The sequence below is a fragment of the Rhinopithecus bieti genome, unplaced genomic scaffold, assembly GCF_001698545.2.
Source record: "Rhinopithecus bieti isolate Rb0 unplaced genomic scaffold, ASM169854v2 scaffold_42084, whole genome shotgun sequence".
In the NCBI taxonomy this organism is placed as follows: domain Eukaryota; kingdom Metazoa; phylum Chordata; class Mammalia; order Primates; family Cercopithecidae; genus Rhinopithecus; species Rhinopithecus bieti.
This window is the reverse complement of record NW_016818934.1, coordinates 2,976,677-2,995,988: the sequence shown is the minus strand read 5'-3', so window position 1 is coordinate 2,995,988 and position 19,312 is coordinate 2,976,677. Positions and strand designations below refer to the sequence as shown.

Here is a 19,312-nt window from a genome sequence, read left to right as displayed (position 1 = left end):
TTGTGTTTTGGGAAGGAGGGTGAAAGAGAAGGTTTGGGAGTGACCACAGCATTGCTTTTGTCAGCCTTGGAGAGAGGAGTGGTCTATTAGCAGAGAGTACTGCCGTTTGGGGAGGCCTGAGCTCCATGCCAGGGAGACTATGGAGGAATTAGTGCCTTGGCTTTTACGGGCTCTGTAGCCAGAGGAGTTGCCTCCCTCTCAGTAGGGTAATGGAGTGGGCTGCAAAGACCAGCACCAAGACACAGACAAATGGGAGGTGGTTTGGTTGAGACGCAAATGTCTTGTTTTCCTCAATATCCTGGGGAACAATGAACGGTGTCTATACTGCCATGGGCCCCATCATAAACCATCCTGAGTGCTGGGGCTTAGAAAACTCATGCTTGCATGATTGATTTCTCAGGCTGAGTCTCTGTGCCCAGTGTGTAGGTGCTTTTCAGGTAAATTGCCCCATACCTTTCCCCCTGGTGGATGACCAGCAGAGAGATGGGACCGTGGCTCACTCCAACATGTTGAAGAGTCACAGCTATCAATCTGCAGCCCTGCAGGGTACAACTCCAGCTTCTCCTGGAAGGCAGTTCTCATTTATCCCTGAGGACTCAGATCACTGAGCCCTTCTCATTTCCCTCAACTTACTCTGGTCCAATACCTATCCTTGTCTTGGTCTTCAGTGCCTCAGCTGGTCTATCCTGTCTTCTTAAGTAGGCTGCCGATAGCCTGGACTGGGCCTTATGTATCCTAGCGTATCTTCTCTTCCATCTCCCCACCCCAGAGCCCTCAGTACGGTGCCGTGAGGATGGAAAGCTTTTAGAAAAAGAGATGCTTGATCTCTATGCTAATGATGGCTTTCAGGACAGACTTTTGACAGTGATTGCCAAGGCCCTACATCATGCGACCTGTCCCCTCTCCAGCCTCCTCTGCGAGCTCTCACTGCATCCATCCACATAATCTTGTTTCAACTCCTGGAGGCTGTATTCCATCCCAGGATATGTTGTTTCCTCTGGGATACTCTTCCCTTTTCTGCTGGTTTCCTTCCAAAGACCATGTGACATCATCCCCACCCATTCCCCAAGGAGTTCCCTGCCCTCCTTCCAATCTCAGCCAAACACCACCGCCTCTGGGAAGTCTTCCTTTCCCACTCCAGGCTAGGATGGTTTGCTAGATGCTCCCATAGAATCATTTTACTTTGCTAAAGTCAAAGCTCTAGGCCTCCCTAGTGACTCTGCATGAATGGGTGAAGCTTTGATTGTCTGCCTGCACCACTCAAAGAGCTAACATCCCCCCATTTGCCCACCAGGTGGTTGGACAAGGATAAGGACGATGGGCAGCTGGTCCGAGAGTTGCTACCCAGTGACAGCAATGCGACACTGAAGAGTGAGTTGTCCTGATGACCAGGTGCTGGGTGTGCCCTTGGTGAGACAGGGGCCTTCCCTCAGCTAAGCCCTTCAAGAAAACATCCACCTTGGCCATCCAAAGTGCTGGGATTAGAGGCATGAGCCATGCCACCCAGCAGCTAAAGATATATATATATCTGACCTTTTCTAAGGTTAGACTGCAGAGTTTGAACCAGAGTGTCCCATTTCTGGTCTCAGAGTTACAGAATTTAAGATCCGGGAAGGAACCCAGGAGTGGAGATGACCCATGCCGGTGGTAAGGGGACCCCTCTTCCCCCTCCACAACCCCAGCAAACCCAGTTGTGTAGTCAGTGATGGAGCTGGAACCAGTACCCAGGGTATCTCTGTCTATGTCACTGTCCTTCCCACTCCAGCAAGCCCCGATTTCACCATGTGGACAGGACCTCCTGACCCCCTGCTTCCTCAGTCAGAGCCTCTGAAAGCATTTAGATCAAGCTTGTCCAACCCACAGCCTGCACACGTGTGGCCCACGACGGCTTCGAATGCAGTCCAGCACAAATTTGTAAACTTCCTTAAAACATAAAGCTTTTTTGCAATTTTTTAAAACTCATCAGCTATCATTTGTATTAGCGCATTTTTTGTGTGGCCCAAAACAATTCTTCTTCTTCCACTGTGGCCAGGGAAACCAAAAGATTGGGCATCGCTGGTTTAGATGGAAAATAGTATAAGAAAGAGGTCTCCTTCCCAGTTTCTGCTACTACATCTTTCAGCAAGAACAGAAGCTATTTCCTCAAGTGCCCTTGGGTGGAACTAATGGAGCTGATCTAGACCAGACCTGCAGGTCTGGCCTTCCCCAGGGCTGGACCCCAGGCAGGGTGTGCTCAGCTGACTTTCTCCAAATCCTTCTTCCTAGTGGGAGGACCCTACGGTGGCAGTAAGTGGCAGGCCTGGGAGTGAGCATCACTCACCTTTCCAGTGCTTCCTCCTCTTTGCCCAAGATACACACACACACCCAGGGACAAGCCTGGAGGACTTGGGGTCTTGCCTTGTATTATTTCAGGACTCACCTTTTCCTCGGGTGTTTTTATCCCTGAAGACAGATAATGCAGACCTTCCTGGCTGATAAAATGGAGTGACACCCTCGTGGTGGCCCAGTGAAAAGCAGGGGGCTTCAAGAGGGTTTCACTCCTGGCTGGCGACCTCTTCGCTGTTGCCATCTTGCACCAAGCACATGACCTTCTGAGGCTCAGATTCCTTGCCTGTGAAACTGAGGTCAGAATCCTTAGCAATAATACTGTGTGTATAATACTCTAGACAATGTCTGGAAAGATCGATCCTTCCTTTGTCTCAGTTTCCTTGTCCACTGTCAGAGAAGTTAGATCAGTTGATTGTGGGAGATCCTTTCGGGCTCTTACATTGTGATGTTCTTGCTTGTGATTTACACACTTTCCTGCTCTCAGCCCATTTACACCTTCTGGAGCAGAGAGAGAACCTACTAGAATTCTGCGTTTGTGTTTGAGGAGGCCTCACAGAGATGGAAGGAACCCCTGCCCCAAGTTGCAGGGCTGCTTAGAGCAGGAGCCTGGATTCTCAATTCCCAGCCTGTGTTCCCCACAAGCTTCCAGCTCCATGCTGCCCTCCTATACAGGCATCCTGCTTCCTGTCACCCCCTGCACTAACCTCTTCCCTTCCTCCCTCTGCCTTGGTCTGTTCAGACTTTCGCTATCACATCAGCTTGAAGACTGGGGATGTCTCTGGGGCCAGCACAGATTCTAGAGTCTACATCAAGCTCTATGGGGATAAATCTGACACCATCAAGCAAGTTCTTCTTGTCTCTGACAACAACCTCAAAGACTACTTTGAACGTGGCCGGGTGGACGAGTTCACCCTCGAGACCCTGAACATTGGAACTGTAAGTCTCCTTCCCAAGACCATGTGACATCATCCCACCCATTCCCCAACACACATTCACACATATGTCCACAAACAGACACACACACCCTCATGTACATAGGGGTAAACACATTTTGAAGAAAAAACGTCCACTTGGGAATAATAAGTGAGGTATATTGTTTTTCAGCTGTGACCTAGAGCAGCTGAAGATATGTAAACAGTGGTGATGCTTCCAGAGCCTTTCTGGGGGTGGAATGTGTATTTTTAGTGGTGTTACCTCAACATTTTATTTACCTACATATTCAGGACCAATGTACCTGGGTCACAGACACTGGAGAAGGAGACACTGAATGCAGGGAAGGAAAAGAGAAGGGAGGACTAAGAAAAGGGGCTAAAAATACTTCCTAATTTCAAACTTGAGTGTGCATCAGAATTGGGTCCAGGAAGCTTGTTTCAGTGCATACTTTTGGGCCACACCTGAGAGATTCTGCCTTGGGAGATGGAACCCAAGAGCCTCCAGATCAAGGCTCCAGGTATCTCTGCTGCAAGAGGTCTAAGCACTTCATCAAAGAGAAAGCTGAACAGTAAAGCAGCAAGGACAGACTTTAATCAGTAATCTACCACCACAATCAGGAAAAGAGGCCAGTGTGAACTGAACCCAGCTTAGGCTTGTGCAGAGGTTTGGAAGCCTCTTTAAAGGGAGGATGAGGGAATGGGGGAGGGTAATCAGGGGCTCAGTAGAGTCAGGGGAAAAACACAAAAAGCAGTAATGGGGAGGTCAGCCCATGTGGGTTGTGGAACCCATCTGGGTTTGCTAACTGATGCTTTATGGTATGAGGGTCCTATCCTACAAGAGTCTGGCAGACAGAAGCCCTACCCTCAGGTGCTGGCTGGAACCAACAGTAAATTATTTTGACAGCCTTGAGTTTTCTAAGGCAGGCATAGTAAGGGGGATTAGGGTCACCCTAGGGATGTGAACTTGAGCTGTTAGAAACTATGTTAGTGTTTTGTTCAAGTCTTTATAGGCCAAGATTGAGGCTCAGTTGAGAAACGGTTCAGGAGCCTGGCTAGAGTTTGGCCAAGGTGAGAATCTTCCTTGACATCGCCTGGAGAAACACAGTTCTAAATCTTAGACTTGAGGATTGAGGATATCTCTAGAAATGACTGAGCTGGGATTTGCATTACTACCTGCTGCTCCCAGGGTGTGGCTTGGTGGAAATGGAGATGGTAAAAAGCCCTCTACCTGGAACCTTATCTTTCCTGCCCTTTCCATCTCTGGGAGTCCAACCCTATTTCAGGTCCTAGGAATCTCTTCTCCCATCAAAACTCTCTCAAGGGAAAGATCTGATGTCAGCCATTTATACCTTGAGGTTAATGAACTTAAATCAGTGTTTTTGTTTATCAAAATGTATTTACATTTTAAGCTTAATCAATAATTGCAGAGTGAAAATGCTGTTCCCTTTACTAAAGGATTTTGGGCAGCAGCTGGCGTGTAAATGAGACCTCTAGGAAGAGTAGGGCGGCAGTGGGAGGGCATTTAAGCTTCTTCCTGAGTTTCTGAAATCCCCTTAACAAGCAGTGTGGCCAAGAGGTTGAGAGCATGGGCTCTGGCTGCCAACTGCATATTTGAGACCCATTTCCACTTACCTGCCATGTATAAGTTATTAAATCTCTGTTTGCCTCCATTTTCTCATTCATAACAACATGGGATCCTAATGGGGTTGTTATTAGCATTAAATATGTGAATAATACCCACAGGCTCATACTAAGTGCTCAGTAAATGCTACTGAACAATTAGTCTACGTCAGGTGTGAAGTGTTGTAGAACTGAGCTAGTTCCTGCCCTTAGGGAGCATCCAGTCATAGCAGACACCTACCCTGTGTTTACCCTTTCAGCCAATCCCTCCCTGGGACTTTCACAGTCCTGGCACCACAGAAGAACAACAAAACTCTTCCCTGTCCCTTGACATGCACCCAGAGGGCTCTCAGGCTTTGTAAGCTTAGCTGGTTTTCTTCTGACAATTCCATGGGACTGGGCTGCATGCACTTAACTCTGACATTGTTGCCATTACCAGCTGCAAAGAGGCACTTAGGACTCAGAAGAGTGAGAGCAGGCCTGCATGGACAGTTTTCTAAATCTGGCCTTTTGGCACCAGACTTATGGCTAACGTCACCTCTTCAAACCATCACAGAGAAAATCTGAGGGCTGCAAGGGTTCTCAAAGGCCATCTGATAATTACATCTGATGTTAAAATTGCTCTGTATACAGCATTTCAAAAAGAATAAAACATAAAAGCAATCCAAACATTGAAAAACCAAGTACATATAAGGATGGTGATATGATCATCTGCACTCCTCTCTATGTTGCCACTGGGGGCAAAGATGTTAAAATGCAAAATCACAAAGCAATTATAGAGTGTTATTGGAAAAAGAAAAGTGTTTCTTGGGTCCAAGAGTGAGAGGAATTGGTTACAGAACCACAGAGTACTGAGAGGTTGCCTGCATAGTCTGTCACCTTCAGGATGGGTGATATTCTGTCACCTTCAGGATGGGTATGTTGAAGCAATGCAGAAATATATACAACTGTGTATTGTTCAAAACCAAACCAAATCAATAACACAGTGATTGGAAGGTGATGGCAAACATTTTAAACATTTGCTTTCTCACGTGGCCATGACCTAATGTGATTAAGTACTAGTGGAGCTTTCAAAGTTCTTGTCACCTCCACTCCCCTCTTGTTTCTCACCATGGCCCTGGGAGGTGTGCTGGGCTTAGGAGAAGAGAATGGTGGCTCCAGGCAGGTGAGGTGATGCCCTGGCCCTCCAGCTGGCTGATGGTGGGGCAGGAATGGGACCCCAACTCTTCCATGGATCTTCCCTCTCCTGGGGACTGGAGACCTGGGTTGAGTAGTGCTGTTTTTGCTGGTGTTTGGGAGGTAGGGATGGGGGCATGGAGGTTTCTACACACTGGCTCTTTGCTCACCCTCACTCGGGTTTCCTTCAGATCAACCGGCTGGTGATTGGGCACGATAGCACCGGCATGCATGCCAGCTGGTTCCTGGGCAGCGTTCAGATCCGTGTGCCCCGTCAAGGCAAGCAGTACACCTTTCCCGCCAACCGCTGGCTGGACAAGAACCAGGCTGATGGGCGTCTGGAGGTGGAGCTGTATCCCAGCGAGGTGGTGGAGATCCAGAAATGTATGGAGGAGGCTGTGGTGGGACCACCCATTGTTTCCCATGGGGGGATGGGGCTGAGGGGAAGGAGGAGGGACCATGGAGCAAAGTGGGTCTTGCTGACAAGTGCTGCTAGTATGGTCCTGCAGGGAGGAACATGGGGGCTTTCACTGCCTCTGGTACCATGGTTCTCATAGGAAAGAAGGGCTCATTTTATAGATGAGGAAACTGAGGACCCCAAGGATGAAATACTTTTTTCTGGACTAAAGGCAGCAAATGACTTTATTAGGAAATGCACACTCTCAACCCTGTGTAGGAGTTTGAGACCTAGTTCATGTCTTCTGTGATGAAGACTGGCTGAGGTGATAAAACTGTTTATTCATTCATTTATTCAAAAAAATACAGTCAGCCCTCCACATCCGTGGGTTCTGCATCGGTGGATTCAACCAAGGATCAAAAACATTTGGAGGCCAGGCACGGTGGCTCACGCCTGTAATCCCAGCACTTTGGGAGGCCGAGGTGGGCAGATCACAAGGTCAGGAGATGGAGACCATCCTGGCTAACACGCTGAAACCCCGTCTCTACTAAATAAATACAAAAAAATTAGCCAGGCATGATGACAGGCGCCTGTAGTCCCAGTTACTTGGGAGGCTGAGGCAGGTGAATGGTGTGAACCCGGGAGGTGGAGCTTGCAGTGAGCTGAGGTTGCGCTACTGCACTCCAGCCTGGGCGACAGAGCGAGACTCCGCTCAAAAAAACAAAATAAACAAAAACAAAACAAAACAAACAAAACATTCAGAAAAAAACTGCATCTGTACTGAACATATACAGACTTTTTTCCTTGTCATTATTCCCTAACAGTACGGTATAACAACTATTTATATAGCATTTACCTTGTATTAGGTATTATAAGTAACCTAGAGATATTTAAAGTATATAGGAGGATGTGTGTAGGTTATATGCAAATACTATGCCATTTTATATGAGGGACTTGAGTATCCTCAGATTTGGGTATGCTTGGGGGTTCTGGAACCAGTCCCTGCAGATACTGAGGAATGACTGTCTCTTGAGGGTTTCTCTCTGCCAGCACTGCTCTGAGCTTTGTGGAGGCAGCTGTGAGCAAAACGAATGAAACCCTTGCTCTCGAATGCTTTATATTCCACACGGGAGACAGACAATAATAGGATAATGCCAGTGAACAACCAGGAGGAACATGAAACAGGATAAAGGGTTAGCACTGGTGTGGGTGAAGGGCCTTTTTGGATAGGATGGTGACATTTCTGAGAAGGAAGACAGTGGGACCAAAGCCTGGCACAGAGACTGTCCCTTCTCACCTCTGCATTTCTTGCTTTTTATTTTTTTTTTTTTGAGACAGAGCCTTACTCTGTCACCCAGGCTGGAGTGCAGTGGCATAATCTCAGCTCACTGCAACCTCCTCCCGGATTCAAGCAATTCTCCTGCCTCAGCCTCCTGAGTACCTGGGACTACAGTTGTGCGTCCCCACGCCTGGCTAATTTTTGTAGTTTTAGTAGAGACACGGTTTCACCATGTTATCCAGGCTGGTCTCGAACTCCTGAACCCTAGTGATCCATCTGCCTTGGGCTCCCAAAGTGCTAGCGTTACAGACGTGAGCCACCATGCCGGCCTCACCTCTGCATTTCTACATTGGCCCTGAAAGCAACTGCCCAAGGCTCACTTCCACAGCAGCTTCCCTGAGAGGGAACCCCAGTATGAAATCACCTCTCTCGCTCCCAGAACTCTTTGAATATCTTTTCATATGTGTGTCTAATCTCCCCAAGCAACCTGCAAGTTCCTTTAGGGCTTTTATATACACATGCTTTGTAATGGCACTTGCCAGTATGAGAATCAACTCCTTCCCTCATTTTATAAATCAACACTGAAATTCCATCAGAGTAGTATAGATATTAATCAAGACGATAAAGATAAAGATGAAGATAAAAAAGCAATAGCTCCCTTACCCACCTCTTCCCCTTACCCCACCCCTCTTTTCAATGGCAACAACCTTACTTTAGATTTTCCTCTGAAATTTAGCTCCATATTTTTAAACAATATACCTATCAATTTTTACTTATTTATTTTTTAGAGACAGGATGTTGCTCTGGTACCCAGGCTGAAGTGCAGTGACACAATCACAACTCATTGTACCCTTAACTCCCGGGCTCAAGCGATTCCCCTGCCTCAGCCTCTTGGGTAGCTGGGACTACAGGCACATGCCACCATACCCCTCAATTTTTATTTTATTTTTGTATAGATGGGGATCTTGTTGTGTTGCCCAGGCTGATCTTGAACTCCTGGCCTCAAGCAATCCTTCTGCCTCCCAAAGCAGTGGAATTACAGGCCTGAACCACCGTGCCTGGTCTCAGTTTTTTAATTTTACAGTCTTGGACATTATCTATTGACTTCCTACTATGAAAGCGGAGGATTTAGCTCTTTTAACATACACAGGCACTTGTATGGGCCCTCATGTGTGTGTGGTGGTGCGCATACACACACACACACACTCACTCACTCTCACTGTATCTCTCTCTCTCCCCGTCCTTCCAGCCTTCAAAACAGCTAAATCAGTGTTCAATTTTTATATTATTATAAGTATGTCAATATTATTCACTGCTGAGTCACCTAGCTTATGATAATTGCTTTTTGTCTTTTGTAGAGCTTGTTTTTTCTAGAGTGAGTCTCCTTTTTTGATGGATTGCTCTCTCTGTGCTCACTGCTCTCTGCATTACTGTGTTAGGTTAGGACTGCCTCGTCACTGTGGACTCACCTGGTCTCTCCGCATCCCTGGTGTCTCTCTGCATCCCTGGTGTTTCTCTGTGTGCCACAACTTCCTTTTCTTATAAGGATGCCAATCAGCTTGGATTAGGGCCTGCCCTTGGGGGTCTCCTTTAAACTAGTCACCTCTTTAAAGACTCTTATCTCCAGATATAGTTACATTCGGAGGTCCTGGGGTTAGTGCTTCAACATAAACATTTTGGGGGGCCTAATCATTCCTTAAAGGTCCCGCCTCTTAATATGGTTACAATGGCAATGACATTTCAGCATGAGATTTGGAGAAGACAAACATGCAAACCGTAGCAGGCAGGCACACAGCAGGGATCGCCAGCTGGTATGTGACTCCTCCTCCTTCCTGGTGCATGTGGTGCAGAGGATGACTGGGATATGTGTCTGATTGCTTAGATTTGGCACTTCCACCACCTATTCTCCTCTAAGCCTCAGTTTGTTTACCTGCAAAATGGGAATGATTGTGCTTACTCAGGATGTTGAGGAGTGGATTAGATAAGTGAATGGCTGTGAAGCACCAGGCACCTGGAACAGGCTAAGGAAAGGCTTGTTTTGTTACTATCATTGTTGTTGTTATTATTACTAAATGTTCCACTTCTCCTGCATGTGCCCACCCAGTGGTCCACTATGAGGTTGAGATTTGGACAGGAGACGTGGGTGGCGCAGGCACCAGTGCCCGAGTCTACATGCAGATCTATGGAGAGAAAGGCAAGACAGAAGTGCTCTTCCTCTCCAGCCGCTCAAAAGTTTTTGAACGGGCATCCAAGGACACATTCCAGGTATGTGGGGTCGAGGAGCAGGGGTGCCAACAGCAGTCCCAGTGGACACCAAGATGCTTCCCTGGGTGTACTAATTTCCTCAGTCAATACTCACCTGAGAATGGGCTGCCTCCCTCCAGCTGGGTGGAAGATGCTTCCTCTCTCCAGACCTGAGCTTTTGGCCTAAAATGAGGGGATTAGACTAGATCAGTGGTTCCCACCCCTGGCCTCATGTTACAATCACCTGGGGAGCTTTAAGAAAAAAGTGCTGCCTGGTGCACACCCCACACCAGACAAATCAGAACCTCTGGGGATGGGATATATTTTCTGGGTGTACTTTTAAAAGCTCCTCCAGGGATTACTAACATGCTGCCAACCCTGAGAACCATGGGGGCAGGTAATTCTAATCTGGCAAAAGATGGCACTAAGGCTGTGGTTCCTCCACTCATTCCTGGTCCTGTGGCCTCTGAGTCTACAGTTCTCTCAAGCCTCATATCAAGAAAATGCTTCCCAGCCAGGACACTGGGAGACCTGGAATTTTATGGCTGTTTCCTGAGTGTCCCGGGTCTCCGTTCTTCCTTTCCAAGTCTTTCAATAGAAGGAAAAAAGAGATGAGAATGTGGGCGTGTTGTTGGCAAGAGAGGAGGATACAAGGGTGGTCCCCGTTAGGGGAAACAGGAATGTTTAGTTATAGATATGACAGTGTGTGTGCATGTGCAGATGTATGTGTGCAGGCAGCATGTTCATGCTGGGTGCCCTGTGTTTCTGCATGCCAGGAGCACCTTAGCCTTCAGCAAAGAATCTTACCCAGTGCCCAGGGAAGACAGTCCTGGCTGAACTGGGACCTGGGCCAGGGTCATAGTGTCTAGAACATCAGAGCTGGAGGGAGCCTCATTGAGCCAGACGCCCTCATACACTGCTGAGGAGGCAGAGGCCCAAATATTTTAGCTCTCTGAGCCTTCACTTCCTCATCAGTTAAAACCTAGCTTTATAAAGCTGCCTGGCTGGCTTCACAGTCCCTATAATGATCAAGAGTCGACGTCAGGGAATGCACTTGGGAAGGAGTGCCCAGTTATGGAGATAGAACAGGATAGCATGTCTTCTGGATGCCAATTTACTGGATATGGTGGTGGATGAAGGCACGGCTGGGCAGACAGATGTGAGGGAGGCCAGGGGTGCAGCAAGCCGGCCTCCTTGGCAAGGTTGATTGCAGGGGTGCTGTAATCTGGGAAATGCTGAAGAGGAGAGCTAAAGCACTGAAGAAGGTCCAGAGCCTTTCCCCTAAGTAGCTGAGAAGGATAAATTCCGCTCTCCCAGGGGCCCTGGGCTCTGCCATGATTGGTAATTTCCTGGCAAAGGTGGTTTATTGGCTACATTGTGGACTCATGAACAGGGGGCCAGAAGGCCTGAATTCTCATCTAGGTCTGGACTTGAATTGTAGGACACTGTGGAACTCATGGGACAGCCTTGGCCTCAGTTCGCCCTGGCACTCAGTGGAAGAACTGGTGGGAACAGGCTTTGAGAAGGGTCAAACCCCAGACAGGGGCTCATCAGCATCAGGAAGCCTGGGAGGACACTGACTAGCAACAACCCCCATGTGAGCCCTCCCCTGAGTGCTGCAGGGGACGGGCCAGACTCCACCTCCATGTGGGTCCTTCCTCAGAGCCTGGGGCTCAGGACCGAGCTCAGGCCTCATGATCTAGAGTTGATGACGCCATCATCACTGTCCTTTGTGCCAGTCGTGTGCTATGCCCATCCTGGTAGAGACTGAAAATGATGGTCTCTGCCCTTAAGGAACTAATAATCAAGAGGGCAGAGACCAGCTCGTGAGGATGAAGAGGGCATCCAGGCCAGACCGGCACCAGAGCTAAACCCTGGACCCCCTCTGTGCTCTTGGGGAAGATGCAGTCAGGCTGAGGCCATGTGCTCAGGGTTGGGGGAGGAAGGAGCTTGGGCCTCTGTGGGTGTGGGTGAAATTTTGTTTTGAAAAGAGTACTTTTGTTTTTTGCTTATTATGAAAGTTATATATGGTTAACACTGAAAATTTTTGTAAAGAGAACACAGAGGCACAAAGTTAAAAAAAGTAATGAAACACAGGAACCTGAATGAATAGATTTTAGCTACAAGTAGAGGAGGGGATAAAGGCAGGCTAAGTAAGGAAACTATATGAGCCATAACAGGGACATAGAAATCATAGGAATGAGTCACGCACGTGCGTGCGCGCGCGCGCGTGTGTGTGTGTGTATACATGCAGGCATATATGTTTAAGAGAGAAGAAGAGGGAGACCAGCTTGGCCACCACAGAGGTTAGAAGAAATAAACTTGACTGGGGGATGAGGCCAGTTGATCCCAGCGGAACCAAGACAGGTGTGGCCAGACAGAGGGAGCTGGTGGAAGGATCTGAGCACAGAGGCCCCAGCCCTCTCCATCCTACAGCTCAGCAAACAGGCCTTGAGCTTGGCTCTTTGGGGGTGGGAATGGGGGCTGGGAGGAGGATGCTGGGGCCACAACAGCCACTGCCCTTCCCTTTGAACAGCTGGAGGCGGCCGACGTGGGCGAGGTCTACAAGCTCCGGCTCGGGCACACAGGCGAGGGCTTCGGGCCCAGCTGGTTCGTGGACACCGTGTGGCTGCGGCACCTGGTGGTGCGGGAGGTGGACCTCACGCCGGAGGAGGAGGCCCGGAAGAAGAAGGAGAAGGACAAGCTGCGGCAGCTGCTCAAGAAGGAGCGGCTGAAGGCTAAGCTGCAGAGGAAGAAGAAGAAGAGGAAGGGCAGCGATGAAGAGGAGGAGGGGGAGGAGGAGGAGTCGTCCTCATCAGAGGAGTCCTCATCAGAGGAGGAGGAGGAGACGGAAGAAGAGGAGGAAGAGGAGGAGTTTGAGCCGGGGATGCAGGAGGTGATTGAGCAGCACAAGTTCGAAGCCCACCGCTGGCTGGCCCGGGGCAAGGAGGACAACGAACTTGTCGTGGAGTTGGTGCCAGCTGGCAAGCCGGGTCCTGAGCGTAAGCAGGGGGTGGGGTCCGGGGGTGGGGCAGTGGTCAGACAGTTCCCCTAAAGGAGGCCCACTGGGGGCAGGGGGCCTAGATCCCCCTCACATGTAGGCCAAATAGGTAGGCACCCATCATGGTTCCCAAATAACTCTCTTGACCTGCGTGTGAAATCCCACCATTTACACTGCTGCTTGGGGATAAGCATGGCACTTTTCCTGAGGTTCTCAGGAGGAACTGATGTCTTTGGGAAGAGCCCTGATATGACTCAATACAATTGACTGGGGGGACATGAAGTAGGAGGGCTGCCTGCTGGCTTCATGGTGAAGGAGTCTGGGGTTGGGATTGGGGGCAGTTTCAGTCCCAGGTTAGCGTAGAGGCATCTGAAGATCCCTCCTCTTCTGGGATCTGGCTAGATCTGAGAGGCTATGCCTCAGGTCCATTCACCCCATGGCCCCGAGGCCCTCCACACTGCATCTTTCTGTGTCTCCAGCAAACGTCTATGAGGTCCAGGTGATCACGGGGAATGTGCCCAAGGCTGGCACTGATGCCAACGTCTACCTAACTATCTACGGCGAGGAGTATGGGGACACAGGTGAACGACCCCTGAAGAAGTCAGACAAGTCCAACAAATTTGAGCAGGGGCAGGTAGGGTGAGGGTCTCTGGCTCCTGGGTGGGTGCTGTAGGTGTGGTGCCCTCTGAGATTACCATGGCAGCCCATCCCAGCACAATGGCTGCTGTGTCTGGCAGTGTGACTTGTTCATCCCACCAGGTTTCATGGCAGTACCTCTTCAGTAACACTGATGTTTTGTGGGGGGTTATGAGAGAATTGCAGGCAGGGCCCCAGCACATAGAGCCCACAGGCCAGCTGACCCACAGGAACAAACAGATAATGGCATTGTGTGGCAGATGCTGGGGCACTCGGTAGGGATGCGGGGGTTCAAGAGGAAGTCCTCACCGCAAGATGGTGTCTTGGGGAAAACTGGGGGGAAGGAGCAACCTAAACTGGGCCTTGGCAGCTGAGCATGGTGTAGACATATAAAGGCGACAGTGGAAGATGTTCTCAGAAGGTGGAACCACATGAGCAAAGACATGGAGGTGGAAATGGGGAAGGCCAGTTTGGGACAGTGCGTCTCTTAGCTGAGCTGTGGTCAGTGCTGAGCCCCAGTGGATAAGCTTGGATAAGACCAGTTTAGGGTATGGGGTGGGTGGGGTCATGAGAGGCTTAAGAGACAGGCTGAGAAGCCAGAACTGTATCCTAATGCATTGGGAATTCATGAAAAGAAATTCACATACCTTACTCTTCCAGGTGTAGTGGGAAAATCATGAAAAATAAAGCCATCATCTTTGTCTTTCAAGATTTTATAATATCCCCTGGCTAGAAAACTATCTCTTATCTCACCCTTCCCATTCCTACCTCTACCCAAAGCCAAGTTCTCTCATTAACACAGATTTTTAAAAATGAACTAAATTAATTAACATATTTCTGGGCTCATTGCTTGATTTATTTCAGGGGCCCCCTACTTTTTCTTTAAAGAATCTTCCCCATGACTTGAGGATGTAGTTTATTTCTGTGTTTCAGTGTTTTCCTCTAAAAATTTTAGCCACGTATTTCTGGATTAGGAAAAAATTTCTATAGAGGACTACATGACTGGTACAACTGATAAAATTTGCACACGGACTGTATATTAGATAATAGCATTGTGTTGATGTTAAGTTTTCTGAATTGGATCATTCTAGTGTGATTATATGAGAATATCCTTGTTCTTAGGAAATCCAGGTTGAAGAATTTAGGGAAGAAGAATCATGGTATCTGCCACTTACTTTCAAATGATTTAGAAAAACATAGAGCAAGAGAGAGAGTGCAAGAGAGATGGCATAGAGTGAGAAAGCAAATGTTACAAATAAGTGCAGAATCTAAATGAAGGTATATGAACTTTCATCATACTATTTCTGAAAGTTTTCTGTAGATTTAAAATCTTTTTCAAAATTAAGAGTCAAAAAAGTTATATCCAAGAAGACCTCATTTACTTATAGGGTCCTGGTGTGGTCTGCTTCCTCCCGCACATAGAATAGTGTGTGCATTCACACGGTGTGATCCACATGGCCCTCTTCACACCTAAACAGTGGGCAAATATGTCTTCAGTTTCTGTCAATCACTTTGGATTTGCACAGCACCAGCTCATAGCAGGTACTTAATACAAATATGTGATTGAAGCAGGTTATGCACACACCTGCACACATAGCAGAGGGTTTCAGTGCACCCCCCTCTCCTGCACACAAAACACCCACCACAAATGTGGGCATCCAGCCAACCTATCTTCTCATCTGCTTCTCAAGGTCACCTTCACTCTTCCTCTCCTCTTTCCACCTTCCTGGACATAATGAGAGTGAGAAGATCACCTGGCAGGGACAAGTTAGGGAAATAATCGTGCAGGCCAAACACCAGACTACTAAGTGACATTTTCCATCATCCCCACAGTCGCTTTGGGTCTCACCATTGGCCTCTGCCTGGCTGCCCTGGTCCTTGGGAGGGTGGAGCTGATGGACAGGTGGGGAGGGGTAGGTCTTACCCCACTGAGTGTTCCTTGGCCCTTCACAGACAGACACCTTCACCATCTATGCCATTGACCTGGGGGCCCTGACCAAGATTCGGATTCGCCATGACAACACAGGCAACAGAGCAGGCTGGTTCCTGGACAGAATAGACATTACCGACATGAACAACGAGATCACGTGAGTGGGGCGGGGGTCAGGGAGGGGTCTTGCTCTGAGGGAGGCCATGTCTGCCTGTCTGAGGTAGTCCTGGAAGAAGACTGGGGGTGGGCCAGCTGTGATGGTGGAGGGCGAGGGTGGGCTGGGTGACACCTGAGGGTGAGGTAGACTGGCTGTGACATCCAAAAGTAAGGGTGGACTGGGAGACACCTGTGAGTGAGGGTGGGTGGGTATGAGGGTGAAGGTGGGCTGGGGGTGATGTCTGAGGCTGAGGGTGAGCTGGGTTATGCCTGAGGGTGTGGGTGAGCTGGGTGTGATGTTGGAGAGTGAGGTGGATTGGCTGTGACGTCGGAGGGTGAGGGTGGACTGTCTGTGACATTGAAAAGTAAGGGTGGACTGGGTGACATCCGAAAATGAAGGTGGGTGGTTATGAAGGTGAGCGTGGGCTGGTGGTGATGTCTGAGGCTGAGAGTGAGCTGGGTGACGTCGGAGGGTGAGGGTGGGCTGGCTGTGACACTAGAAGGTCAGAGTGGACTGGCTGTGACATCAGAGGGTGAGGGTGGACTGGGTGACATCTGAGAATGAGGGTGGGCAGGTATGAGGGTGAGGGTGGGCTGGTTGTGATGTCTGAAGCTGAGGGTGGGCTGGCTGTGACACTGGAGGGTGAGGGTGGGCTGGCTGTGACGTCAGAGTGTGAGGGTGGACTGGGTGACATCTGAGAATGAAGGTGGCCGGGTATGAGGTTGAGGGTGGGCTGGCTGTGATGTCTGAGGCTGAAGGTGGGCTGGGTCACATCTGAGAGTGAGGGTAGGCTGGCTGTGTCGCCTGTCATGGCCACCAGAGCAGGTTTGCCCCGTGTTGCAGGTTGGATGGGCATTGCCTCTCTCCCTCTTCTCTCATTGGCAGCCCCCAGTATCACCTGCTCTGTGAGATGACAGTCCGGTAGATCTCCCAGACCAGCAACTCTTGAGGTCCATCTGTTCAGAGATACAGGATTTCTAATCCCTACCAGACCCACCTTGGTCCAGTCTCCATGCCCAGGCATAGCTCACCCATAAGCCTCTCCACGTATAAAGCAACTTCTAGTACATTCTTTTAATATTGTATACCAGGGGTCAGCAAACATTTTGTGTAAAGACCAGATAGTAAATATTTTAGGTTTTGCAGGCATTTGGTCTCTGGAACAACAGCTTTGCTGATGTAACACAAAAGCAGTCATAGATGATACCTAAATGATTGGACATGGCTGTGTCGTTTTGACATGTGAAAATTATATGAATTTCAAATATCAGATGGACACTGATATTTGAAATTCATATAATTTTCACATGTCTAAAAATATTATCCTTCCTTAGATTTTTCCTCCAGCCATTTAAAAATGTAAATTCATGCATAGCTTATGGATGTTCACAAGCAGCATAGGCCTGATTAGGCCTGAAGGCCATAGTTTGCTGACCCCTGCTGGAGGCTCACAGCTGCCACATGAGCTGGGTTGGGAAGAGAGTGTTATATCTTCCCATAGATCCACACCCCAGGGAGGTGAAGCCATAGCCCCAGAATCAGTCAGTGCCACGGCCAGGACCAGAACTCCAGATTGTCCATGTTGAATTGGATGTGTTTTCCATTAGGCCACGTTGCCCCTTGGGTGTAAGGGGCCCAGTGGCAAGAGAAAGGAGAGAAGTCCTCTTGTATGAGTGGGGTGGGACAGAGAAGAAAGCATGAGTGATCCTGAGTGGGTTTTGGGGCTGCTGAGGGCCTGCCAGTGCCTAGAATATAGTGAGTTCCCAGTAACAAATATTTGTTGAATTAAATCAACTTCCCAGCCAATAACCTTGCTTGAATTAAATCAACTTCCCAGCCCATAGTCTTGTTGGGCTCCCCTCTGTGCAGGACAGGGGGTGACAGGGTTCTCCCATCTCCCACCCCACCCTACTCTACCAGCCCGAGGGAACACTGAGCCACAGCTCACAGACAGCCCATTGTCATGTTTTTTTTGTGAGATCATTGTGACACCACATGAAGGCTGTAGGACAGCCCCGTGGCTGGGAGCCAGGGTCCTGACCGGGGGTCTGACCTCTGCCAGAAACTTGTCAGGTCACCCTGGACAAGTCATGCCATCTTTATGGGCTTTTGTTTCCTCTTCTGATAAATGGGCTTCATGTTGCCAGCCTAACTTCTTAAGATGTTCTGAAAATCCAAGGCATTTAAGCTTGGAAAGGAAAAGATGCCGCAGAACGGTGAGGCTGGGGACAAACTGAACATCCCCAGCTTCTTCTTGCAGCTCTGTCAGGGTTAGTAATTCTCTGCCACTGATTTGGCATTTCTGGGCTAGCCCAACAATTTAAACATGATTATAGCTTTATAATCTATTGTAATGCCTGTCAGTACTTGTCCCCCTTCATTATTCTTTAAAAATATTAGCTATTCTTGCCTTTTTCAAATCAAGACATTAAGTGATTTGAAAAAAAACATCCTCTTGGAATTTTGATTGTTATGCCATTAAGTGTATGTGTAGAGAATTGCATATTTAGAATAAGTGCTACCCCCCGGTACACTTTTCCATTTATCCAGCTGTTTATGTACCTCAGTAATGCTTTACAATTTCCTACACATAACTGCTACACATTCTTGTTAAGTTTATGCTCAGGTATATTATATTTTATTGCTCTTGTGAATAGAGTCTTCTCATTACTCTTCTTTTCCCCCCTCCCCTTGTCTTCTTCCTTCCTCCCTTCACTCTCCCCTTCCCTCATCTCCTCCTCTTCTCTCCCCATCCCTTTCTGTTGGCATGGCTAGTTGACAGTCCTTGCTTCCTTTGCTATTGAAGTAGCAGTCCATCAGGCTCTGTGATGAGCTGGCCTTAACAATCTTCAAGCCAAGAGAAACTATGCAAAGCCTACTGTGGGAGCTAGACAAAAAATTATAGAAGTTCAGAAGAAACCGAATCAGAATAGTGAATCTCCCCTTTCTTGGAGAGACATCACCTTTTCTGTCAATACCTAGGGCCTTCCCCAGGCTCTCCATGACCTTTATGAGCTCAGAAATAAGGCTTTTGCAGCCAAAAGGATTTGAGAACACTCACATCTCCCTTACTGTTGACATGTCCAGTCAACATCCTGCATGCAGACTAGACCTCTTGGATGCCTCTCTGCCACTCATGCCCTGTCCCCAGTCCATTGGCTTTAACCTGTTGGGCCTTCCATCAGAAGAGCATGAGTCCGACCTCATCCCCTCTATCTTCACCATCCCCCCCCACCCCGCCCCGTCGAAGCTTCCTGACCTGCACCCTGCTTGCCCAAGGCCCTTCTATTGACTACAGCAGCCCAGTGACCAGGATCATACCACTTCTCTGCTCCAAATTCTACAGAAGCTCCTGGTCACTCAGAGTCAAAGCCAAAGCATGTTTGGTGGCCTGCTTGGCCTGCAGGTCTGCTCTATGCCCCTCATCTCTCTATTCTGGTTCCCCCTTGCTCACTCCTTGCTGTTCCTTGAACCCAACAGACATGGCCCCACCTCAAGGCCTTTGCATTTGCTGTCCACACTCCCTAGGAGTCCTTCCCCCAGTGGCTCCCTGTCATGCTTTCTTCAGGCAGGCCTCTGCTCAAATGTCACCTTCTCAGTGAGGCCTAGCAT

General features: G+C 48.8%; 1 protein-coding gene across 14 annotated transcripts in view; it reads left to right on the top strand.

Moving 5' to 3' along the window:
- LOXHD1 (lipoxygenase homology PLAT domains 1) overlaps positions 1-19,312 on the top strand; it is a 132,095-nt gene that overhangs the window by 35,307 nt on the left and 77,476 nt on the right. For 11 of the 14 annotated variants that reach the window (XM_017857837.1, XM_017857836.1, XM_017857842.1 and 8 more), the window contains 7 exons: positions 1,295-1,371; positions 3,068-3,264; positions 6,248-6,440; positions 9,837-9,997; positions 12,513-12,978; positions 13,457-13,611; positions 15,567-15,700. In XM_017857837.1, the coding sequence (XP_017713326.1) occupies positions 1,295-1,371; positions 3,068-3,264; positions 6,248-6,440; positions 9,837-9,997; positions 12,513-12,978; positions 13,457-13,611; positions 15,567-15,700 (1,383 nt within the window). Of the gene's footprint in view, positions 1-1,294; positions 1,372-3,067; positions 3,265-6,247; positions 6,441-9,836; positions 9,998-12,512; positions 12,979-13,456; positions 13,612-13,772; positions 13,889-15,566; positions 15,701-17,725; positions 17,971-19,312 lie in introns of those variants that run through there. The other 3 variants (XM_017857847.1, XM_017857846.1, XM_017857848.1) reach the window with 3 other exon arrangements.